The sequence below is a fragment of the Poeciliopsis prolifica genome, unplaced genomic scaffold (genome assembly GCF_027474105.1).
Source record: "Poeciliopsis prolifica strain line A6 unplaced genomic scaffold, Auburn_PproV2 SCAFFOLD100, whole genome shotgun sequence".
Taxonomy (NCBI): Eukaryota; Metazoa; Chordata; class Actinopteri; order Cyprinodontiformes; family Poeciliidae; genus Poeciliopsis; species Poeciliopsis prolifica.
In genome coordinates, this window is record NW_026562475.1 from 735,971 (window position 1) to 762,599 (window position 26,629).

General features: G+C 37.1%; 1 protein-coding gene across 1 annotated transcript in view; it reads left to right on the top strand.

The window, feature by feature from the left end:
- Positions 1-26,629, top strand: part of LOC129353959 (attractin-like protein 1) — a 245,616-nt gene that overhangs the window by 130,505 nt on the left and 88,482 nt on the right. Inside the window, exons 26-27 of the mRNA XM_055023407.1 lie at positions 11,359-11,420; positions 24,188-24,266. Of these exons, the coding sequence (XP_054879382.1) occupies positions 11,359-11,420; positions 24,188-24,266 (141 nt within the window). The remainder of the gene's footprint in view (positions 1-11,358; positions 11,421-24,187; positions 24,267-26,629) is intronic.

Here is a 26,629-nt window from a genome sequence, read left to right on the forward strand (position 1 = left end):
ACTTTTTTCCTGAACACCACCTGGCTAGAAGTTGTAAGGCACAGTTTGATGATAATCCGTTTGTTGGATGAAAAGGAACCAAAATGTGTGAACATTTACGCATTATTACGGTAGCTTTTGACTGAAGTAGCATATCTGTAAAGATAACAGTGTACTATATTTTAAATCAATGTAAATGGATTGTTACCAATATAAGGTCAACGGGCTAGTTTTCTCAGAAGATTTCTAGATATGACTCATGAAGGAGCAGACAGAGATTAGAAGTTTGCAGTTGTGAGTGCCTTGTATTTATAGTGAGGAAAATCATATACATATTTACAACATCAGTGAAAACATCAAAATGGCCAAATAAAATGAGCAAAAAAGAAAAAACAAAAAAATAAACAGAAAACACCCTACATTTTTATCAGTCCCACAAATCCATAATTAAAGATCCCACATCCTTCTGTTCATTCACCCCAAGCTGGGGTTGGTTAGAGGTCCCAGTAAGTTACTTATAGAGTCCTTGGTTCAAGTCATGGGCTGACAAAAGTCAGAGCAGAATGTGGAAAGTTTGTTATGCAAACTTGTGTTGGCTGCATAGAGCCTCCTACCAGCCTGGCATGAGAATCAGAAGTCTTCACACACCAAAAGTGCAATTTTTTGGGGCTCTAGGACCTTCAGCTCGCCATCAAACCTAACCAATTCCGCAACTTATATGTCACACAAATGGGTTTTTTCATCTCGGCTCAGAGTAGTTGACTCCTGCAGCTCTGCTTCTCCCAACGCGTCCTAATCTTTCATACTTCCCACCCCAGATAATTCACCCAGCAGATAAGCTGCTGTAGCACATGTGACTCTAATACTCAACAGCAATTGGCTGTTCAGTAGTCTCATGAGAGTTAGTGATGTTATATTAGAGGGAAGTTAAAATTTACAGGACCTCTGAAATTACTCACACATTGTTCATACAATTGAAACTCTGACATTCCCCACCCACTTCTTCTGCAGACCCAAAAAATCCCATTAAAATACACATGTCAAAATGTGGAAAAGTTCAAATAGTGCAAATAAATTGTCATGACACTGTATGGATGGAGAAGTGAATAATGAATAGGAAAGTACTCCATGATACTTTTTTCTTCAAAAGGACAAAGATAAATAATGTAAATATCCCACCTTATATATATATATATATATATATATATATATATATATTATATATATATATATATATATATATATATATATATATATATATATATATATATATATATATATATTTACTTTTATTGTAACAATATAATTTAAATGATCTATATCTAATAAACATTTCTATAGAAACGCGGTTTGGAAACTGGATTCCGACCATCTTGTCTTAGCCCAGCTGCTGAAGAGTGTTGCCGGTCAATTGTCCATCGATCGCGCCGTTCATATGAATTTCACATTAATGCTGCATTATCAGAAGCCCATGTATCAGCTGGTGGAAAAGTGATATGATAATTACCATGCTGAAGCTAATCTCGCCTCCATGTCCAACTGGATGCTTGTAACCGGAGAAGCACTCAGTGTCCGGTCTCGTGACCTTGGTGACTTCCAGTGCCAGAACATGGCAATGGTGAAAAATATTCCTGAGAGTTAACACTGACCTCACATCTCATATGAGATCTAACAGAACCAACAAATCAAAATGATACATCTCACCATCTTCATACATAGTCAGGAATGAGTAATTTAAATTTTTATTATTGCCATGTTCTTCTCACCAGATTTCTTTACTAAAAGACAGAGAAGCAGTTTTTAAATGAAGTGAAGTTTTTATAGCATTAATTCTGATGGGATCCACTATATTCTGGGAAACTGAGCAGAAAATTGTGTTCAATTACATACAGTACATGGTTAACTGCTAGATCTCCCAACATAATGAGGCCAAGATATCTCTTACCAACGTGAGGTCTGAATTGCAACATGCCAATTTGCAATTCAGACCTCACGCAGCCTGGACTAGTTGTTGTAGTCCAGGCTGCTATTGAGAATTTTACATATTTATTTGAATTCCTTGAGGAATGCCATATTGGTCTTTTGTTATCTTACTTTGAAGTCGGACAAACGGTAGTTTTTGAGATTTTGTTCAGTTGCTGATAGAATCACCCAAAAATTACTTCTTGTACAAACTGACAACATTTTGCAAGTGGCATCGTGAAACAGCTGGCTAACTGTTAGTAGCTAACAATGCTAAAGTTGGTAACTTGTTTAAAGGGTTTTCATTTAAAGAAATCTGGGCTGCAGCCATGAGCGTCTAGTGTTCCAGTTGAAATATACGGTGTTTGAACATGGAATGGATAATTCTATAATGAACAAAGATAGTTAAACAGTTTGATATTTATAAGTCCTTTATTCTCTTCTTGAAAACACAAAAAGAGAGCATTAGCAATGCTTCTTCAGCATGAGAACTACAGTAGAAATAAAATTGCGACATATCTGGACTAGATTATCCTACCATGATCCCAGGTGTTTTTAATGTAGTTAGTTTTCCCTGAAATTAAAAATTCAATTCTTCATTTTTCCAGACATATTAACATCTTGTTTTTGTGAATCCAGTAGCATCAATCACCTTATTTGGAGTCCAATTTGAACATTGGAACCTAATGCTTCTTTTTTTTCCAGTTTTTGTATATTTGATGGTACTTTATGGACACCTAATTACTCTGGCTACTTCTTATCTTCTTCTTGCGTTTAGCAGTGGAGTATTTTTTGAGTTTTGCATTCTGTTTAATCAAATAAATGCTGTCTTATATTTGGACTCAAACACCTATTTGCTTTTTCCTGTTAAATGTACAACAGCCACTGGTTATGCTTTTTAGTGTCATTTCTTTTTGAGAATGACAGTGTTTTGAGGTTATAAACACAGCTGGTCTCATACTTCTTCCCACAATCAAATGAATCTTAATTTTAATGTTTTATATTGTGCTATGTTTGGACCTGAAGTTTTTCACAAAAATATAAAGTTCTAAATAAAGATCAAACATGTGACCCCCAGCATAGTGCTCTAAACCAAGTGAAAACACCAAATAAGCTGGATTTTATGCAGCTTTGTTATGAGCCAACTATTCACGTGAAGTCCAACTGGACTACTGAGTGTTTCCCTCTTGGCGCCCAGCTGTCAGCTGAGGTTGGGAATGTTGAAGGAGGCGTTGGAATAAGTCATTCTGATGGAACAGGATTTTATCGGCTCTGTCATAAAATCATGACATCATGTCAGCATGTCTGTCATGCTGACCTTGTACCTCAGATCTTACTATCACTCTCAGAGTTATCACACGCACCATTTTGGGAATGTTTTGCTCAAAATTTAAAACATCTCATTAAAGCTGTCCTTTTACTCAAGTACTTACCAGAGTCTTGGTTTCTGACAACCCACTACCGTCCAGCATTCTTTCCAACGCACAATCTCTCCGCAACAGACTGGATGAGCTCCAAGCGCAAGTACAAATTCAACATGAATTCAGAGAGGCATGTTTACTAGTGTTTACTAAAACCTAGCTTTCAGATAGAGACTTAAATATGAAAATGACAATTGATGGATTTGGCTTGCCAGTATGCCTGGACCACAATGCTGGCGTTACTGGCAAATCACAATGAGAGGGTTTGTGTGCTTGTATGTTAATGAATGCTGGTGTAAAACTGTTATGGTCAGAGAGAAGTTATGCACTAAACACACTGAACTGTTGTCCGTGTTTCTGCAGCCTCGCTATCTCCCCTGAGAATTTCCCCAGATATTTGTCGTCGTTGTGTACATTTATCCAATAGCCAATGAGGAGCAAGCATCAGAGTCCATATTAAACTAACCCAGAAGCTGCAGTCCAAGTTTCCTGATTCCCCTATTTATCCTTGGTGATTTTAACCATTGTTCATTAGTAAGAACTCACAAGGACTTTTATCAATATGTCACCTGTCCCAACACAACAAAATTCTGGACCTGTGTTATGGTTCTGTCAAGGGCACATATAAATCTGTCCCTCTCCCTCCTCTGGGTCGGGCTGACCATAATTGTGTGCAGCTTATACCAGCTTATCATTCTGCCCTTAGGAGAGTTAAAACCATCACTTGGCAGATCAATAACTGGACTGATGATTCCAAACTGAACCTGCAGGATTGCTTTGAAATAACAGCATAAACATGTCTTTTGGGACATGTTTAAGGACTCTTGAAGTGACAATGGTGATTTAATCAGGGCCAGATAACGTCAGTGGTCGACTGCTCTTCTCTTGTGCAGAACAGTTGGCTCCTATTTTTTATTTCATCTTCCAAATAACACTTAACCTACAGAGGATTCCAAGGTGCTGGAAGCAGTCCATAGTGATTCTGGTTGCTAAGACTAGCCACTCCAGGTTCTTAATAATTTTAGGCCTGTCATGAAATCTTTTGAAAAATTGATAAAGAAAGATCCTACAAAGACTGAACATTAACTGGATCCTTTACAGTTTGCCTGCAGGGTCAGTCGGGGAGTTGAGGATTCCACTAAACAATTATGTTGAGCAGTCTTTGTTTTCAGATCATTTGAAAGTTGTTTTGAGGTCCCACATGATGCCTCTTTTCAGAAGAAATTCAGATTGGAGAACAACTTGCAAATGCCCAACTTATTGAACATTATTCTGTCAATCCAATAAACCAAATTTCTAAACTAAAATGTTACTGTGTCCTTCAGTTATTACATATATCAAACACCCAAATATTTAGAAATAAAAATAATTAATAGGGGTGCCCAAACTTTTTAATGTAACTGCAATCCCCCCATCAGAAAAAAACCCCTGCAGTCTTACAGACTACATTCTTTCATACATTTGAGAAATCCTTTCATCTCTATGGCAACCATTCAGCAGTGTAAAATGCCTGGATGGACCTAACCCTGCCTTGAAGGGACAATAATTGTATTTTGCCAATAGAATAGAGCATCAGAGCTGCAGTTTTTGAGCTTCAGAACTTCCACTTCACAGAGCAGCCTTCTCTTGTGATGATCCCATTGAGCTCCTCCAGACTAGCCAGCAGCAATTGGCAAACGACTAATCTACTGAGCTCATTATAGGAGTTACTTCTCAGTGCAATGCTGGTAAAAACACAAAAGGGTTAATAGAGGAGCCATGTTGTGATGCCTTCCTGAAGGTGAAGTTTCATAAAAAGGAAGAATTTTTAAAGAGACGGAAACCTAATTTTAAGGCATTAAATTATTTCTTTTTAGTGATACTTGACATATATATAATATTTTTAACAAGAGAACTTAACATAGTGACTTGATTGTGCTGTAAAATGACACTATGTGGTAAACAGCATACTGCCCCTTTAAATGAGTACCTGAAGCTTTAACAATCATTCGTAGCGTGGACGGGACATTTTTCTGAGATCTTTTCTAACTCTGGTGTTTATCACAAATTAACCTTCCGTATAGAAAGTTTTTATTTTTCCAGAACAATAAAACTTCTCTCATTTCCTTTTGTTTCTGTTTAAGTATTACAACCTTTGCCAGATGCTATTGAGATCACATTTATCTATCCATCCATCTCTATTAAATGCACAATTATCAAATACTAGAAATTCCAAATGTGCCACTAAAGACAATATTTCACTGTTGTAATTTGATCCATTTGACACATTTAGGTTTTTATTTTCAGAAATTGGGACTGTCCTAAATTTGATTTCTAATCATAAAATCATGTTTTATTGATGGAATCTGCAAACATCAGGAGTATAACCCAGTTTTCCTCAGCATTTTTGTCTTGAATAACACATAGCCAAACATTGTGGAACTGAGGTTTCTAATTTGAGCATCTCTTTTAATAAATGACTGGTAAAATCTTTCCTCGATAGCCAAAAACTTTTCTTACTTCTACAACATGTTTTTTTTAAATTTCTTGCCACCAATTTTATGTCCCTCCATACATTACAAACTTTAGAGCAGCAGATTAAAAGCGTCTGTCAGTGGTGAGCTTCTCCTTTGTTCCTGACAGTAGTGATTTGTTTTGCCTCTCGGTGCTCACTCACTTATTTACCCTCTGTCCTTGCCATCATTGAATAATGTGAAGCTTCTAATCAGATGTCTGACAAAAACACCCTCTATGATCAGGTCAGTGGCAAAGTGTCTCCTTTATTGGATTCAAACAGTAGTTAACTGTCTGACCAGAACACACACATACACACACAGACAAACAAATACAAGAGGGAAGAATTGGGTTTATCTGAATGAGCCGGTATTATGTGTCATAGGGCGAAAGAGGATGATAAAGTCTGAGTGCTGCTCATTTTAACGAGGCAGGAAGCCATCAGCAACATGGCTTCCTGCAGTTACCTGGAGATATGAGAATAGATAAAATGTGCTTTTATGTGTTGAGACAGGTTGTACTAAATTTGCTACAGCTACTTTTTAGTTCTTCTGGGTAAAATAGGTTGAAGGTTTATTAAAGTTTGGATAGTTCTGACCTTTCTCATGTTTCTAAAGGGTCAAATTTAATCTTCTGTATCAAAGTAAAACAGCTTAAATCAGATTTTTACTAACATTTTTTCCCCCTTTCTGACACCTAATTTTTTTCTGTTTTAGGTAAGTGGGGAAAATCAAAATGTTTTCAACTTGTCAAAAAAGTATTTCGGTCTTGTATAATCTACAGTAGTATTGTCATTGTGTCCCAGTTAACACACTCACCAGTGATGTTTAGGATGCTGGAGTCTGGCAGTCAGACATGCTCATTGTTTTACAAGCTCCATAAAAATCTTCATAGTTCCAAGCTTTTAATTTCCAGTAAGAGGAAGTGGAAGTGAACTTTTAGAAAGTCTGAAAACAAGTGCACTTTCAAAAAAAAAAAAAAAAACTGATCTAAAATGAAAACCAAATTTCTATCCAATATTAAAATAGGTTATTAAAATATTAAAATTTTCTTTTGCTTGATACATTTTTTTTATGATTTATGGTTGTATTGTTTAATTGATATTAACCCACACAAGGCAGCTATTTTAATCTAGGATTTTGGATTGAATTGGCTCAATCTGCGCTGAAGGCAACATCTGGAATGATCCCACTTTAAATAACAAAGCATAGTGTGAATGTGGCACATCTAATTTCTCAGCTGACTCATATTTAGTTATTTTTTTAATCTCAGTTCTTCTTGCATTTAGGTGAATCCCACAGATGTTATCTGGGTGAATGGATTTCCATCTCTATGAAAAACATCATATTTATTTTCCATCTTCTTTTGGCAAAATACAATTAGTGTCATCTTATACATTTGTTTACCTTAAAGGTCTGAACATGTGGAATTATGACTCTTCAATAAGATGTTAATAAGTTTTATAAAGATTCTAAACTTTTAAAATCTTTTAAAATCTAGGAGGGGTGTCACCAGTTATGTTACACTATTGAGGTTTTACTTAACAATTTCAAGTTTTTCTATTATTACTACATACGTGAGTAAACAGAGAAAAAACGATTTATGATAATGACTAAAAAAGCTTTTTCGTGACATTTTGAGTTTTTTTTTTTCCAGATTGAGACAGATTGAGATTTTCAGATTGCTTGACAAGCACAGGACAAATTATCTTCAGAGAGGAAATTCTGCCATGAAAGCTTCTTTTTTAACCTTCTGAGTGAAAATATTCAGATGAGTAATAAATTAAAAAGCCAAACATGGTTTCTTCCTCTAATCTGATCCCTTGCAGATTGAGGCTGCAGTGTTTTTTATGCACCTGTTTAAAGTACTTGATAAAACATCTTTGACTTATAGTGGCTTGAAGAAGTATTAATAATCCTTTAACTTTTTCACATTTTGCTACCTCACACTTGACCATTATTACTGTCAAGTGTAATAATGTTGCCAAAAATTTTATTTACATAATTTTCCAGTGATAGCATCCAGTATTGTCTTTAAATTCAGTTGAAATGCTTTATTTTTCTAGAGTGCCAATTCATTTGCAGCAGAATCTACAAGATGCACTCATAAAAATATCAAGTAAAAAAGAGATGGTATCTTATAGCTCCACTAGTGATCTTTGGTACAGACACTAAGAGTGACTATTGACCTCTTCTTACGTAAGGTTACCAAACCACCACACCATTTCAAAACTCAAACCAGATTTAATGAGATAAAAACAAGACATTGTTAAAAGATATTGATCAACATAAAAATCATTCAATTTCCCCCAAAAAATTCTAGACAAAATCAATTTTAGCTTATTCTCCAACACAGGGACCAAATATCTATATTGGCAATCTTTTGGCAAATATTTTCTCTTTCTTTATTTTAAAACCTGAACATTATTATTATTATTATTATTATTATTATTATTATTATTATTATTATTATTATTTGTCTTTTCTGCCAGTAGTAACATCCGATTGATGATCATGTGACTCGTATGATGAAAGACTAAATATCAAAATATTTGCATTGCATTTTTGTAATTGTATTGATACGGAGAAAGAACCATCTCACGCTAGTGCAAAAAAGTTTTTCAAACATTTTTTTTTTTTTTTATTGCCGTGTTTCCGTCAAGATTTATTTTCAGAATGTCCGATTGCTCGATATTGTAATCAATGGAAACACTGTTTATCCCATATTTACAAATGTATTAGTAAGATTCCTGCAGCATTCTGGTGGTTTTAGAAAATGGGTTGGTAAGGTTTTATTGTTTTATTAAAGAGAGGTTTAGAAATGGGAGTGTTTTGGGTATTTTCTTGCTAATAATGTGTTCCTTCAATGAGCCAGTCCCTTTTTGTTCTGATCTCCTGTCCCAGAGTAAACCAGTAAGCCTCTGCATTTGAGCTGGTAATTGCTCGGAGTTTCAGTAAGACCTTGTGAACATGGGAAAAAGCACACATCTGGTTCAGATGGATGAATAAACTTCCACTGTGTTTGTCCGTCCTTAGTCGCTACTTAGCTTTAGTGTCTTTTACCTGCTCTGTGGCTTACAGGAACTTTGCCTCCTTCGTTTTTATCTGTTTTTTTGCTTTTTTCTCCTTTCCTTTCTTCATTGATTAGCCTAGCACTTTCTTTCATTCTGGGCTTTAACAAGCAGCTCTTAGTTCAGGGTTGGAGAAATAAAAGGCGGCCCGCTGCTGTCGCAGCTCTAAGCTTGTCCCCAGAGGGCTACCGTAGGTCTTCCATAATGACTGTGCTGTAGATGCAGGGTCCTTGGAGTCCTCTTTAAATCATTGCTGTCGGACTCATCTTATACCTCTGTCTCTCACTCCTTCCTCCTCACTCCCCTTGCGCTCTTTGCTGTGGTAATTACAACACCAGTTTAAGGAAGGAGTGGAGGAGGAAAAAAAAACTCTTCCCAAACCAGTCAGTTGACCCCTGATCTCAAAACAATTACACTCTATTGTTCTGCTGTTTGTGCTCTGCAGTCGAGGTTATTACTGTATTTATATGTGAGAGTTTGAGAATTCCCATCTGTTGTGATTTTGTTGTATCACTGTTCGTCCTTACAGCATTTTCTCAGGCGGGTAGTTGTGTGGGTGTTTCACACCCAGCTCTTATTCTGCCTTTCTCCCATTATAATAATAAACTTTTCATTCAATAGCTGTGCATACTTTTGCCTCAACTGAACTTCTACAATGTCTTTAAAGTCATTTTCGATAATAAATTACCAATCTGAAATGAAACACATTAGGTAACTTGTCCATAGGCGTGGCTTTAACCAGCTTTTCAACAGACAACTCCAACCAACTTCACACCTTTTAGTTACTTAAGGGGCATTAGGGTGGTGTGCATGTTATTCTTTCTTTTGGGCTTTACTTTTCAATAACGTTCTTTGTGTGCTTCTTTTGAACTCTTTACCTCAATCTAAAAGGCTTTGTGTGTGTGGTTTTTTTTTTTTTCATAGTATCATTTTATAACACAATCAGGTAATTATGTTACGTCCACTTGCTATTTGCTGCATATATATTAAATATGACTTAAAAAACATTTGCAATTTAAGACCTTGAAAGTGGGCCTCTGTTTCTTTAAAAACTCCTGCACTTTCCAAAGCTCCAAAGCACAAATTCATCACAGCTTGGCTCCCTTATTAACCCTTTCACATTTTACCAGTGTTTCACTGAGAAGTATTAGTTTGGTAATTGTTTCTGGCTAGTCTGAAGGAGCTGAATGGGTGAATCATTAGGAGGGCTGCTCTGTGCGGCAGATGCTTGGAAAGTGCAGCTCCTCCTCAGCATTTTGTAAAGCTCAATAAAGCACTGACCCTTTAAAATGTCTCCACTGTTGTGGTTTCCAGCACACAGTGATAATGGCTATGTGCAAAATGGGTCTCCATTTTCACTCTTTTTCATTTTTTTTTTCTTTTAGAATATTTTAATTATTTTTTTTTCTCAAAACTCTGTTTTTCAGAAACTAAATTTACCAACAAAGTAATAGGCTGAAGCCAGAGTTTTTGTTTTCCCACCCTGTGAGTGTAACTATGCTTTCAAGGTGGAGTGGCTCTGAACTGACCTCATTAAATAAAAACACACTGCATCCTATTCTCTGTTGAACCTGAGCAGAAACATGTAATGTTTGACCAGATTACACATTAATAACATACTATTAATTTTGTTTTTATCTGTACTTGTGAGATGCAGGTAAAGGTCTGAGTTTGTTTTTGTGTTTGTGGCTCTGCAGTGGTGAAGCGAAAGGGGCGTGGCCTAAAAAGCTTATTGATTACAGCTGTGTTTAACGACTGCAGCTGCTATAAATTGAAATGATGGACTTTGGCTGGAGGTTCTGTTCCACTCAAAAAGGTTTGGAAGTGGAAAAAAAAAGAAATTTGAAAATTGCTTTGTACCATGCTTTGATGTTAATTTCCTTTAACCATACTAAATGTATTTGTTTTTTGTTGAATGACAGTTTATAATGTTTGAGTTTTACCTTGCAAGAGCTCATTATACCTCTGTACACTTTCAGGGTGGAATGATGGAAGTTGCTGCATTGGAGGCCTGGATGTACAGCCAATCTCTTTTTTCCCCCATAATAATGCAGGGTCTCTGAGGACCAGAATCAGCTTTTCTGCAGCTTTTTCACTGTCAAGCCATTTTACCTCCTGAACAAATGCTGGTGAACCTCTTAAGCCTGGTCTGCCTCATTCTTTTCTTCTCCTCCCTTTACAAGGAGTCACAGAGGAATCACCAAAGACAAAGAAGTGTTGGATTATTAAGGTTAATTGTAAATGTTTCACCATGTTAAACATACTTTAAATACACTGCTTCACGTTCTGAACTCAGTGATTAGTAAATATGTTGACTTTAGGCTTTCTGGGAATGTGTAAATTAGAAATGAACAAAAGCATCATGAATAGAAAGTAAAATAACATTTTACTAAGTGTATTGAATGCATTTCCTTTCTGTCTCGTTTCCAATAGATTGCTTTCTCCCAGCACAACAGCATCATGGACCTGGTGCAGTTCTTTGTTACCTTCTTCAGGTAAGACTTGTTATGTGGGCATCAGAACCTCTGCAGAGTTTCTAAGTTTTGAGATGCTCCAGCATCACCTTGCTGAACTGTGCTGCTCAATGGTTCAGGTCCCAAAGGGTTGCAGGGTGTTGGGGGAGATGACCTGAGCTCACAGAGTTACAGCTGCCTCAGGCAAGATGGGAAAAACCCTCAATTGTGTTGGTGGAGTCCACTTCTGCTCAATGGCAGCGAGATAGGAAAGAGTTGATGGGAGAGAATGACAATGTGGAGCTGAATAAAACGTGGCTGGCTTGAGTCTGAACAGAATCAGACTTTGGATCTAATACTGAGCTGTCGATTAAAGTACACCAAGTGACGTGTGTATGATTATGCATCATTTTAACAAATACGGTTTTTGTTAAAGTTTCAAAACTGACCCTATGCGTCCTTTACCATAACATCTCATGTTACCCTGTAGTAGAATGTCAGATTGTAAAACAGTTAGCACACCATTTTAAAGTTTGTAAAATAAATATCCAGGTCTATGATAGAGGTTGCACAACATCATATTTTTTAAAGTTGTGTCCACAACAAGTCGCTGTGACGTCATATAAACAGAAGAACTAGCTTCAGAGCAAATTTCAGGCTTTTATAGCTACATTCACAGCAAATATTAATAAGAGATAACTTGGACAGAAGTCTGTTATGCAGAATGATCTCAGATATCAGGCTTGATCTCAGACTTCTTTGGCAGCAGTGGGGCAGAGTGGTGATTTTCTGTTACTGTGGTCCAAAAAGTTGCACAAAGTTGAGTCTGACTTTTTTCCTGAACTCCACCTGGTCCTGATCATCAAGTATAGTCTCATCTGGACAGGTGTATGTACAGGAAACACAATGTTACATTGACCAAAGTTGTTCATGTTGGAACATCATAAACTAAACTTATTCTAAATCAATCCCATTTAAATCGAGTTCACCTGCCTCCAGATCCTCTTCATTGACGAGCAACAAGGAAGAGGAGCTGTGATGAGAATCAGGCAGCTCCTGATGCTATGCTCGAGGAAGCGTCAGGCAGCTCCTGATGCTATGCTCGAGGAAGCGTCAGGCAGCTCCTGATGCTATGCTCGAGGAAGCGTCAGGCAGCTCCTGATGCTATGCTCGAGGAAGCGTCAGGCAGCTCCTGATGCTGTGCTCGAGGAAGCATCAGGCATTTTACAAGTCAAACTCTGTTTGCATAGATATAAAAAGTGGCTCATGTTCTTGGTATCCACTACTTTTAGAGCATTAAAGCAGCAAGTCAGCAGCCTGTTCGAAGTACCTGAATGAGATCTTAATTGAATAAACACAGTTTGACATAATTAAATCATTCTTCCTAAAAGAAAAATATAAGTACCGATCCCTTCATGTGACACAATGTTTTATCAGGGAAGCTGACGAATGTGACGCATCAATGATTAAACCGTGGCTCTGTGACACAATTCACTTTGCGCGGTTAGTCTGATTCAAAGCAGCGTCTCCACAAAGCATCATTATTACTTTTGAGACTCGCTGGTGTTTGAGCTCACAGCCATGCAGACTGACTCCGGATCAAATGAGAAATTTTTTTGGGTGAAAGAAGTTTTCAGGTGAAATCCAGCTGAAACGCCGGACAAAATATGCATGTGTGTGTGTGGATGCGTTTGCTTGGGCGTATCCTGTTCGCTGTCTTCATGGGTAACTGTCTGTCACTGTGCATCCAGAGGAGTATGAGTGAGACGTTTATTGTCCAGGGATCTGCTTCCGGATCCCTGGACCTTTAGGCCTCCATACTGGGGGAGAGCGATGTCATCAGTATGGGACAGCTTTGCCGTGTTTGGTGTGTGTATGAGTCACTTCCCTGTTTGAAGTTTCTCTTCTCCTCTGCACCAGATTCCCAGTAAGAAAATGTTAAGCTCTTTGACTTAACATTTTAAGTCAATGACATTTTAAGTCAAATGTCATTTAAAATGATCCATTTATCATTTTAAATGGATTTATTTGTTTTAATTAGATGTCCTGAAATTGAATATATACATAGTCATTTTCTGCCATTTTGCCACGAGTGTTAAAGGCAGTACAGTGACTGTAAAAGGCATGTGATCTTCACTTTGTATATAATTATTTAAAAAAATCATTTTTTTTGTTAAACATCATCACCTTCCTAAAATAAAGGCTGTGATGTTTTTTGTTTTTTTGACAATCAACTTTGGTTTTAAAAAATAAGAATTCTTTAATTGTCTTTTAAAAAAACTTTTACTTTAAGGATTGTTTTGTAATTTATTTTGTCAAAAAAGCCTAATTTTCCAAAGAAATGGTAAATGATCCAAGGAGGTGAATACATTTTGTAGGCACATTAGCTTCTCTCATTAAAAACTAACTGCTTTTACTATCAGAAAGTGAAGAAAGTCTGAAATGTTGACTGAGAAGCTGCTCATTTCGACGTGTTTGCTGTCACTTTTAAGCTGCTCTGAAGTTCCTCTGTAATAACTTCCTGATCATCACAGTGATTAGTGAAGGGTTAAAGCTGGGGATTGGTTTTAATTGCATTACTGGATGTGTGAAGCATCACTTAAAGGCTGTTTATCACAAATCCTACTCTACCCATATGAGAAATTCAGTGAACATATATGTTGCCTAATTGGTATCCGAAGATTTCCTGACTTTGGGTAGAAGCTAAACGTTGACAGGTTTTGTACTGTTGAAGGGAAGCCGGTGAATTCTTGGACTCTGGTCGACTTGCCTCTCCGTTGGGAAAGAGAAAAGCTGATTGCTAATCAGACGAGTGAGGACTGCAAGTAATTGGACAAAGATGAACTGCAGTGTCACCAATTAGCATGAGGGCCGTGGAGAAGAAAGATATAAATGCAATGGTAATATGCATGGAGAATGTTTAGGGGAGGATAAAACATACAGTAAGGGGAGGAGAGTTCACAAAACTTTAGGACAGGAAACATGACTTGGAAACATAGGCCCATTTCTACAAGACATTTTTAAGTTTAACTGTTACTACAGCCCAGCACTTCACTCTATTTAGCTTCTTTAAATGTTGCCATCATACAGGAAGGCTCTAAATTGTACTGTAAAAGTTTCTTGTACTTTGGGAGGTAAAGCTCTCATAGAATGCTGCTATTTTTGCAGATCATTTGCTTAAACAAGATTTGTGTTTTGGAGGGAGAAAGGGAGATGCATAATTGCTCCATTATTAAATTACTTGATGATTTTATAACAGAAGCAAAGAGATTAAGCAACTAAGCTCTGTTGACCAGAACTATTCACATTAAGAACACTGACGGCATTAATATTAAGGAGCTATGACAGTGGCTGTACTGAATTCTTGATTTAAAAAAATAAATAAATCTTTTTTTTCTTGTTAGTATAGATTGAGTTCTTTTTTTAAAGGTTCTCACTATGTTTTTTTATTTGATCAAATATGCTTTTTTGTCATCTCCTGCTTTTGACCTACTCTGTTGTGTGAATCAGAAGCGGTATGGCAGGACAGTAACTTACTAAAGTCAATTACTGAATGGGAAGAATATCGCATTCTCTGCCTTTAATTCAGGAAGTTATTTCTACAGCCACAAAACATTTATTAGAGCTAACAATGTTAATATGTGTATACTTTTCAGAGTTAAATATTATGAATTAGTTCACTTTGAAAAGCAAATGTATGCTACTTTGAATATATTGGAACCTATGGAGACCATTTGATGCAGAACATAACAATGGATTTGATCAACCTGGATTCGACATAGGGTTCAGTCACACAGCCCGGTTCATTCACACAGCCCGGTTCATTCACACAGCCCGGTTCATTCACACAGCCCGGTTCATTCACACAGCCCGGTTCAGTCACACAGCCCGGTTCAGTCACACAGCCCGGTTCAGTCACACAGCCCGGTTCAGTCACACAGCCCGGTTCATTCACACAGCCCGGTTCATTCACACAGCCCGGTTCATTCACACAGCCCGGTTCATTCACACAGCCCGGTTCAGTCACACAGCCCGGTTCAGTCACACAGCCCGGTTCATTCACACAGCCCGGTTCAGTCACACAGCCCGGTTCATTCACACAGCCCGGTTCATTCACACAGCCCGGTTCAGTCACACAGCCCGGTTCAGTCACACAGCCCGGTTCAGTCACACAGCCCGGTTCATTCACACAGCCCGGTTCATTCACACAGCCCGGTTCAGTCAAACTCTGGTTCATTTGTCTATGAAGTCATTTGGGACCAAAAATGTGATCAGTGGTTCGTCTACAAACCTCCGCCTTGGTTCAGTTGAATTGAACTCTGGTTCAGTTTGATTGCATATGTGAATACCAAGTGGACTGGAGACCACTTCAAAAGCAGGAAGCAAACTACAATGCAGGGCATTCTTGGTAAATACAACCAAAACAAATGCAAGAGTTTAGTGCTAACAGGAGAAATGACTGTTTGTCTTTTCCCAAAGACAAAAGAAAAATGCTACATCAAAATCTCCATTGTTGTTTACATTTTGTGAAGAAGAAAGTTGCACTCATATCTTCTTCAGGGGTTTTTGTGTCATTTCATTCAGTGGTTCTTGGTGCAACGCCACGACAGGCGATGAAGGGAAATATCTTTTTCAGATGATTTGGGTCATTTGATACATTGCAGTGTGAAAGCGAACCACACTAAGTAAAAATGTAACAAATGTAATTTTGATCCCCAATTGAATGTACCGAACCATCAGGTGTGAAAACAGGCTTAAAGTTTCCAAACTGAAGTAACTGTCAGGCCCAGACGAGACTGTCGTACATGGGATACAGATTCTGTGGATTAATGTTTGTGATATGAATTCAGTGAAGAAAGAAGGTCATGTTCAAGTTTGAACCCAACACACCCTTCCTACCTTACACAAATCTAGGCTAGATTTTTGACAAAATTAGTAAAAGCAATTTTAATTAAATACTTCACATCAGGATAAAAATTCTAATTTAGTGCAGTGGCTTTTTGTGCTGGAAAAATTCCCCAGAGGTTTTTCACTTGTTGAAGAAAGTTTTACTTAGAAAAGCTTACAAGGAAAATCATAAGGAGTTCAGATATGCAGAAAAAAAATTCCTCTGCTGCCACCTTAATTTGGGACTTTTACCAGCAGAGCAGAACATGGTTCAGCAGAAATATGTTTTGCTTCCCACAGTTAGAAGCCTCACCTCAGTCTGCTTCTGCAGTCAGAGTTGATTTGCTACCTATGCAGATGAAAAGCTGTTTCTGATCATGGGCTATTTGAGGCCGATGTTCAACAAATAGCTTATTGATTTTAGCTTGCCTGCTGGCATTAAGCTGCCCTCCTTCATATCTGTTTATGTCTGTCACAGGAAGCAGTTACTGTTTTCTGTAGTTAGCTGAAGGCAAATGCATCAATTAAGAGCAGACATACAAACTAATGCAGTGGCTCTTCTAAGTTCATACACTCTGAATCACAAGACTGAATGTGACTTAATTGAGTTAGTGTAACATTTTTACACATAAAGTTTACATTTATTTCAAAGCCCTCTACCTGGTTATAAAACATTTGTAAAAATTTTATGTGATGTTTTTATTTACAACTAAATTAACCTTCTGTCTATCAATGTATCAACTCACTAAATGCAACTGAAAATAATGTTATGTGAATCAGAAATGTGAACACCTGTGTAGGAAGTATTAAAATAAATAATTGAAAACATTTGTAGCATATTACAGAGCCCCCTAGGGAACGTGGGAAATATTTTTTTCTTTTACGTTCTTTTCATGCATTCCTAGAGAAAATTAAATTTCTATCTGTTAAATTGGGAACTGTTTGATTTGCAAATGCTAACAATGCTAATTAAACAGCCTTGCTAACACAGCAGATGAATGGCTTTGCCACAATAGTTCTGTAGATAGAAGATCACCTCTAGCTTCTAGTCAAGAGATTTCCAAGAATTTTTTTATTTGTTTTAAATTACTTACCTCAAGCCATGTAGAAACTTCTTCTGTTGCCTGTGTAGCCTTTAGCAACCTGCTGTAACCATTAGCAACTACAGCAGCTGCTTCAGATTGGTCCCAGAGTAATGATGTCAGATGATCATTTTTCTTACTTTTTTAAGTTTTAGGCTCTGAACTAAAATTGTGTTGGTTTCTATAGTTATTTTACTTCCTAAAACTAGTTGCTTACTTGTAGATGGTGTACTTCAAAATCCTCAGTTTATTTAACCAGCCTGGCTGTAGGTGAACAACAGAAGAAACTGTGACTGTAATGTGGTTTAGCTGAATGTTAACAGACCCACCGGATTCTCTTCATTTTATTTCCATTCTCTTCCCTAATGCCTCTGTAATGACAACAATTAGCCACTCTGCTCCATTGGTTTGATGTCTTAAGCTCAGGTCTTATAACTCCATAATGGAGAGCTGAGGTAAGACAGTGAAAGTGGTGAATAATCAGCCTGATTGGGTTTAAATCCTTCCCACTGGAGAAAGTCAAGATAGGATTGTTGCAGTGGATTCTTTTTAAATCTTTAGTAGTTCTGGGAATAATCCATATATCAGGTGCCTATGTTAGGCCTAGTGTCTGTTGCCAAATAAGAGACTATGTTGAGATATACTGGAAGAATTGCTCTTTAATATTTTATTTGATCAATATTGCTTTTGAGCAATCCGAAACAAATGCAGACAATGTTAAGAGCTTCTCAGAAAACAGGACATAAACAAATGCATAAACATTAATGCAATAAACATTATTACAATATGTGCATATTTTTCAGACTCCTGCATTCATCTGTTGTCATGTCATTGATGAAATATTTGGATAAATCCAGTAAACAACCGATATGTCTGACTGACATTACACATTTGTATAATTGCATTTATTAATATTTATTTGTTAGTCTACTTATATATGGTAGCATTAGCATTTAGTTAATACTGGCTAAAAGTACAACTATATAAATGTTTCAGCTAAATGCTGACTTTTGCAATTAATTAATGCTAACGTAAGCATTTAGCTGAAACATTGATATAGTTGTATGGCTTATTAGCATGTAACTGCTAAAGTTTTCATAAACTTGCTAACATAGTGGCTAGTGGTAATGTGACTTGTTAACATGTTAAAACCCATGTTTGAGTGAGTATTTAATACTGTTGTTTTGGAAACTAATGCAGACACTCATGAACCAACGCTCTGTTTGTTAGTCTTATTCAGCTGTGCTCCACATGCTCTTCTCACGTGTCAGAGTACATCACCACGTCAACCAAGTAGACTACACAACCAGCCACTCAATAAACTTTACTGTGTCGCACTGTAGCTGTTTCAGAACCTGACTGAACAAATTCGATGAACAATTTGTTCCTTGGTCAGACTGTATTACTTTAGAGATGCTGAACACCAAAAAGAACCGAGTAAGAGCATGTACAACTGACCTAGCAGTTGTACAGCTGGAATAAGCTGCTGGATAACATGTAGTTTGACACATCACAGTGAGCAGATATGATGACTAAGCTTTCGAGCGAGCTAATGGGCCCATAGAGTTGATCATTAAATGCTCAAATGGCTCAGATGCTGCAATAATTGGACTAAAAGGGAACGGTTTCAAAATTTGATTGGACTTTGAAATGAGCTGATGCAGCCAGAAAAATTCTCTCAGAACCTGGTCATATGTTTTCTGTACACCAAAATGGCCAGACTCATCATGAGCAACGTTTAATACTGTGGAGCAAAGTTTAATGGGAAGCACTATGAAACACCGGCTCACGTACAATGTCAGCATGTGGTGACCGTTTCCTCACCAACAGCGAGTCTTTAAGGTAGTGTCCACAGGGACAGTCCGTCATTTTATTCAGTGGGAGAACCTGATTCAACATCAACGTGTTGCTCCGCCACAAACTCACTCCGAGGCAGAGACATAAGAAAACTGGAGAAAAGCAGATTAATTTTTCTCAGACATTTCTCCTCTTTCTGACTCTGAGCATGCACCATGGCCCAAGTAACTGTGCATGCAGTAAATCTGTCTGGGAATTTCTTCTTTTTCTCATCAGTCTGAGAAATGACCCGCTCAATCAGCTCCGACTTAACCAGTCCAACCAATGGCACAGTGTCCGCCTAGATATGCAATCCAGCTAAACCAGTACCACAAATCGCAGAGACTACATCAATTGGTAAAGCAGGGCACACAGCTAACTGTGCATCACCAATAAATAGTTCACATCCATGAGGCACTTTAGGTAATGGAACAAACAACATGTTTAATACCATTCCCCGAATCGGAATACAGGCAGCTAGCTGTCTCAGACTCACCCAAGAATCAGTTCTAAAAAAAGAGTCAAATGCCCCAGTGGCTCTCTGAATCTTAATTTGAACCTTTTGCTCACTGTTGGACAGTGTCACATATTCCTCACTATTAAAAGGCAGATATGAGACACCTGCTTGAGAAGACTGAGCGTCCTTCATGTCCTTTAAAGGCCAAACCAACTCCTTTAGGAGCAGTCTGAAACTTTTTCATTTCAATCTTGAGCTGACAACTACCTTGTTAGTATGTTTTAAAATTTTAACATTATGGTCTTGGTCTTTTTAGGTTATGATACATTCAAGAACAGAAAAGGAAAACCTACTGTAGACTCAATCTGTTCACTTTCACTTCAGTGTCTTCAGCAGTTTTCTTCTTTAGTTTCAGTTTCTGCTAGTTAGCATGCTCCTGAAACATTTCTTCAAAATGTTTCTTTAAAGATTGTAACTTCAGCTTACTGATTTAAATTGATACACCAGTCAAATTGTAACTTATAACAGGAGTTGTAAGTCCTGGCATGAAGGGAAACCATGGTGGGATTCTTGAACGGCTGCTGCTGGAGGTTTTCCTCAGCCGCAGTCAGTGTGTTGTCCTCGTCAACAGAGTCTGTAGTCGAACTCAGACTACAGTGAAATCTCTGTTGATGAGATTTCACTCATCAGAGTGTAGACTCTGATTTCACTCTGATGAGTGAAATCTCATCAACAGAGATTTCACTGTAGTCTGAGTTCGACTACAGACTGAACAAGCCCCAGCTGCTGCCTCCTCGACAAACTGACTCTGAGAAAATGTCACATTCATTACAGATCCAGTACCCTTAACAAAGCTGTCATCTCCATTCTGAGACGTCGGAGGGAGCATGCACACAGCAACTGAAACTGTTTCTTCACCCGACAGCAAAGTATGTGATGGTGGCCAGTCAGGTATAATAAAAATAAAGTGTCGATATGCCGCTCGAAATTCCACCATTTTGGATGTCTGCAAGCTACCCAATTTTTGCCTAGAAATGCAACCCTGTGGCTCTGCTCAGCTGAAGAAGACACATGTACTATGATCAGGTTCAAGGGCAACTATGACCACAGGATGTGATTTTTGCGATTTTGTTGTTTTCACCCACAAGGATCTACATGTAGAAAGAATGTGGCCTGACACATCATTTATGTCCTTCATATTAGAAGTTTTTGCTGCTTTCTATCGAGATCATGCTGTTCCTTATTTGCAAAACATGTAGGCAATCACAATTGAAGGAACTGGTTATGCTCACTTACACTGTTCATCTGTTTGCACCCCACCCCTTTGTCTGCATCTTCTGTCCTTTTGACTGCATCATTGTTCACTGCTGCATCATCAGTATCCCTGTAAATAATTGTAATAAAAGTGATTCTGTTTGTATTCCAGCATCATGATATAAATACTAGATGTCCATAAGTTTGTGGGAAATGTTTGTTGTGACACATTATATATAATAAAATAACTGAATCAGAACTGTGTTTTAGGTGCGTATGTAATTGTGTTGAGCTCTCTCCTCCAATCCATGGTCTCTTGTCTTGACTGTCTTGCCTACTTGCACTTTCTGATGTTCTTTTTCGTGCAGGCCCTGCCTTATGCACTCGGGCTCCGTCTGCTGGTGTCGAATAAGGATGGGACGCTGTTGGCCTATCCCCGCCAACAAAATGCTAACAAATAAATAAATAAATTGTATTTTTTTTAATGCAATACATGAAACAGTTGGTGAAACAGTGTTCCACTCAATTAAATCTACAAAATTCACAACACTACTGAAGCTGGAAAGCAGAATTTCAAATGGATGAACTATCACTCAAAATATTCCCATTCACTAAATAGAACAAATTTTCTCAGTCTGCTAGTCCACAATGTACATCAGCATGTAGTTACTAATGCAGCTCGTGAGATGGCCAAGCACGTGGTAAGGGCCATCAGCCAATGAAACGTGGCCTCTGTGGTAAGGTCCAAATGTCCCAGAGCTGCTGCTTTCAGCAGTTTCTTAAGCACTTCCTGTTGTTAGGACTTTGGGTGCGCTTGTTTTGAGATTTTTCAGAATTTGTGGTGTGAGAAGGGGTCTTTGTTTGGCCCAATATCTTAGCCCTCCGGATACTGAACTTTATAACAGTGTGTGTGTGTGAACAGGAAAGCTTGTTCTTTGTTGGAGTGCATCATGTTGCTGTTTGACCTCTCGCTGCTCTTTGCTGTCCTGTAAACTCCCTAACTGCCTGCGGTCACTGTTGTTTTGTGTGTCTCTCAGATTTCTGGAGAATTTTTCTCCTCTTGTTTAAATTTGTTGGAGTCAGTGGCTAAATAACTGAACATGCCGCTCTGCCACCGTACATTTCTCTGTATTGCTTTTCTGCTGCAGTAAAGGCTGGTTCAAAGCAGGAAACACATGCTGTTTGAAAATGTGTCATTTGCAGAGTACAGTTATGTCACATAAATAGCATAATGACATTTCCAAAAGAAGAAAAATGATGATGCAAGCAGCAACATTTTAGTTTTCATGGTATTTAGTTTGCAACATTTCACAGAAACAAGCTCCACATGTCCAATGTTCAAAACATGCATTACATACAAGTCTAAAGAAACTGGCTATGGAAGAATACATTTACAGCAAAAAGCTTGCAGAAATTTCTAAATTAATTTCATGTATTTACAAGACAGTATTTGGACATTCTCTGATGTTGAAGTCATCAGTTTCCAAAACATAAATTACACTTTATCACAATAAAAGGCATGAATTTATCATTTGAAAACACATATTCTCTGACATTGTAAAGTCAGAAACTTGTAAGATAAAAAGCTAAGTTTTCTAAGATTATGATTATTTTTCGTGTATTCTGGACTTCATTCAAGGTGATCATGGCTACTTTGCACACAGGAGACGTTGTTATGAACCAGGAAAAAGCTCAGATCTATCATGTAAAGTTTGGAAAATGTCCAGATTCTCATCTCCCAAATTTACCTCTTAAGCTTCAGAGGACGTGCGTCATTAGTCTCAAATGTCTAATTTTATAATCTCGCAAAAAGTTTCTGACTTTTTTCTTTATAATTTCTGAATTGGTGTCAGAAAATGCCTTAGTATAAAACACACAGAGTCATAGTCTTACAAATTAATTATTAAAAATGCCAAGCCCACAGTAGACAGTCTAGTGCAAAGCCGAAACCTGTGTCAACCAATCAGATGGCCTCCAAACAACCATGACTTCCAGTTGTGTATTAAACATGGTGGCAGGAAGTTCATTTGTGTGTACTGATAAACAGGTTTAATTAGTTTTAAATATCATATTAAAATACAAGGTTAATAAACACAAGACGATGTCAGAGCAGGTATGTGGTGCATTATTTGTTGCATACTGTAATGTGAGCAATCACTACATCTCTATTTTTCTATGTATAGACATATCAAAAATCCACTTTGGTCATAGTTTTTATAAATAATTTTTAAAGATATTGAACTGAGTTTTTATGTGGATGAAAAGCCAAAACACATACAAATGTATTTGTTTTCTCACATATCTGGCTACATGTAGACTTAGGCTACATGTAGTCTAAATATTATAAATGCATCCCTTCAGCCATGAAAAATGTCTCTAGTTATTTGTCAATTTAATATCACAATGTTCAAGTCAGTGAAAATCAATATGTTATATTAACAAGGACATGTAGAAGTAATGACAGAAATGGAACCATATTAAAATTGCTGTTAAACAAGTTAAGTCATTTTTAAGCATTTGACAAGTTTTAGCTGGACTTAGGTCTGAAGTTTGGCTGGGCCATTATAAATGTACGAATATGATTTCAGATAAAGCACTCCACTGTAGTTTTGGTTGCAAAATAGTTTCTTCTGACAACTAAATGATATTCATGCAAAATCCATATTTTGAGACTTCAGTTTTTCTTTTTGTTATCCCTTTTTTCTTTGACTCTTTGTGTTAACACACATCTCACAACTCTGTACAAAAATCTAAAAATGAATGCCAGTGTTTGTGAAATATAGTGTCACAGCCCAAACATTTTGTCACGGTTCTAATAATGAAGCAGTTCATCTCCGTTAGGGCATTAATCCTCCTTTTCATGTTCATTTTTTTAAACATTCGGTCTGATTTTCAATTTACATGTGACTTAATTTTGACACAGCAATTTATTTTACGTAGTCTCTCATGTGTCCACAGTTATGAATATAAGATTGGGTACAATTCATTTGTCTTTGGAGTGATTCTCTGATAAAAGTCATACTCTAAGTCACTGAATGTGCCTTGTTAACAATGTACAACCTTTTAGTTATTTTTACAAAAAATATTTTTGTGAATTTCGGATATTCTTGAGCTACAACATTTTCTGAAAATTTTTATTTTGTCCTTCGTAAATATCTTTTTGGAATACCTCTTACTACCCAATTCTACGTTGCAAAATAAGTTTGAATTTTCATTATTTTTCCATAAATCAATCTGAGTAATTATAGCAACCAAAAATGATTTAACTAATTGCACCACTCTCCTCTCTCCAGCTGTTTCCTGTCATTGCTGCTGGTTGCCGCTGTAGTTTGGAAAATCAAGCAGACTTTTTGGGCTTCCCGGCGTAGAGAGGTAGGTCACGCCCATTCCTGTGTGTTGCCAGTCTGTGTCGGATTGTCAAGCTGCATGTATGTGTTTGGGGGTGTCCGCGCGTGTGTGTTTCATGCAGCTGATACACTGATCCATTACTCCGTCTGCAATTTGTGAAGGGTGCGTTAATATCACAAGTTCCCAAAAAAGGGAAAAGAAATGTCTGCCTAATGAGCGTCGCTATGACAGTAAACAAGGCCATTCCCCTTAATTAGTGCTCCTTATGAACCAATTAACTCAGATGAAGTGATGCTAAATGAAGTGGAATGGAGTGATATGTTACTTAAAGCATCAACAGATGCTGCATCGCTTCAGATTTAGTCTTGACCCTCCCAGGCATGCAGACATTCACACACACACAAGCACGCAGAAACGCACGTACTCCCAGACGCAAAGGAACACAAACAGCGAAATTTGCCCCCAAATCAATTAATCAGCATCAGTTTTGTTTCAGCATATTTAATTATCATTCACAATTAATGGTTTGTTTCTAAATGTGTGATGTTATTTTTGTTTTTCTAATTAATCATTAAAGAACAATTGTTTATAATTCATTGACTTTTTCCTAACTTGCCCCATACATAGCATTGACTGTTGCCACTTGTGTACTGACAACTGAAACTTTATGTTTATTAAATAACCTGTCATCATGTATTCAATATTTATGTTTATAACTGGAGCAAAATAAGTTTATTGATGTTGCCCCACTCATGTAGGTAATAGTTCAAAGTGCTTTATAGGAAAATAAATGACAAAAATCAAAAATGCATTTAAGTTCTCGTATTATGTGATACTCCCATAAAAGATTTTTTTTTCTTGAGAAAGTTTGAACAAAAATCTGACTCTGATTTAAACATGGCTAAATCCCCTTTGATTCCAGTCAGAGAACATCAGTTTACTGTATTCGACTTTAAAAAGTTGTTTAATATGAGTATTGTGCATGATTCGATTATTAAATCAAATGAATTCCATCAGATTCAAGCCATAGTGGATATTTATTGTGACCTAACAGAAAACATACCATGTAAGGTCTGTCATTCACTAAACACACCTTCATAGGTGTAAATGAAAACTGCTTGTATAAAGTGCTTGACTTGGAAAAGGAATTGATGAAGAAAAAACTTGAAGTTCCAACTCAAACATTACGAAGTTAAATCTCAACAACTGAAGATTTTGTAGGAAATATTAACTCTCGTGAACCAGAATGTAAAACCTGGGTTAAATGGAGTCAGCTAATTTCTATTGCTACAAACATGAGGAGCTACAGTTTATGAACATGAGACACAAAACTTCAGTAGAACAAGAAATAACTTTTTTTTTTTCAATTCCAGACTTTTCTGTCGTTTTAGGATTTCTGGTTTTTAGGATGCTGCCATTTGTCCTTTTTATGTCTCACCCATTGGGAGTTATTTGTTATTCTTTGTTTTTTACTGTTTTTGCCTTTTTATTAGTAACTTCTGTCACCTATCTACTCTTAATAGTGCTATTTTGTGACAACAATAATGGTGACATTAAGAACTATTTGATACTTCATTTTTAAGCAGCTGTGATTGTAATATCCATCTTTAGGACACCAATCACATGAGGAAATATAATTTTTATCACTAAACTGCAGATTATGTTTTCATATTTATTGAGATTTATCAATGCCCTCATTGAACAAACAGTGGCAAAGAATAAGAACCCAGACAATATGGACATCATTAATTGGAATTTATTTTGACAACAATAAATCAAATTCTTATCATAAGAAATTCATCACGACCAACATTGTGATGTTTCCTGTTTTGTCAGCAGTTTTCCCTCTACTTTGTTGTTTGTTTCCTGAAACTGCTGCTGCGCAAGTGACACAATAGGTTGTTGCTAGGTAACCATAAATCTTGCGACAACCTGAGTGAGTTAGTGGATTCTGCCCACTTTGCTTAGCTTGCCCTGGGAGCTTGAGGAGCTAACGCTTTGCCTCTGCCTACATCTCCCAGGATGCCATGCAGTTTTGGATCAGAGTTCAAGGAAATTGTTAAAAATTCCATCAAATGTGTTATCTATTGATATTGATCATGTCTATCGTGATATATATATCGATATCGATTTATTGCCTAACCCTACATAATTTACTTACACCTAGTTTGTAGTTCACTTTTTTCTTCTAAGACTTTCCATTGTAAATAAACATCTGACCCAGGACTGACAGTAAATACTCCATCTGCCTTAAATGTGGTGTTATGCTAAATAGTCACTGAGAAGATTCTTACTGTATTATAAACATATTGACTTCTCCCCAAAATTTCTTTTGTTCCTTTTCTTGTCCACTTTGTCTGCTCACAGGTGACAGATGTGTGTTTAGC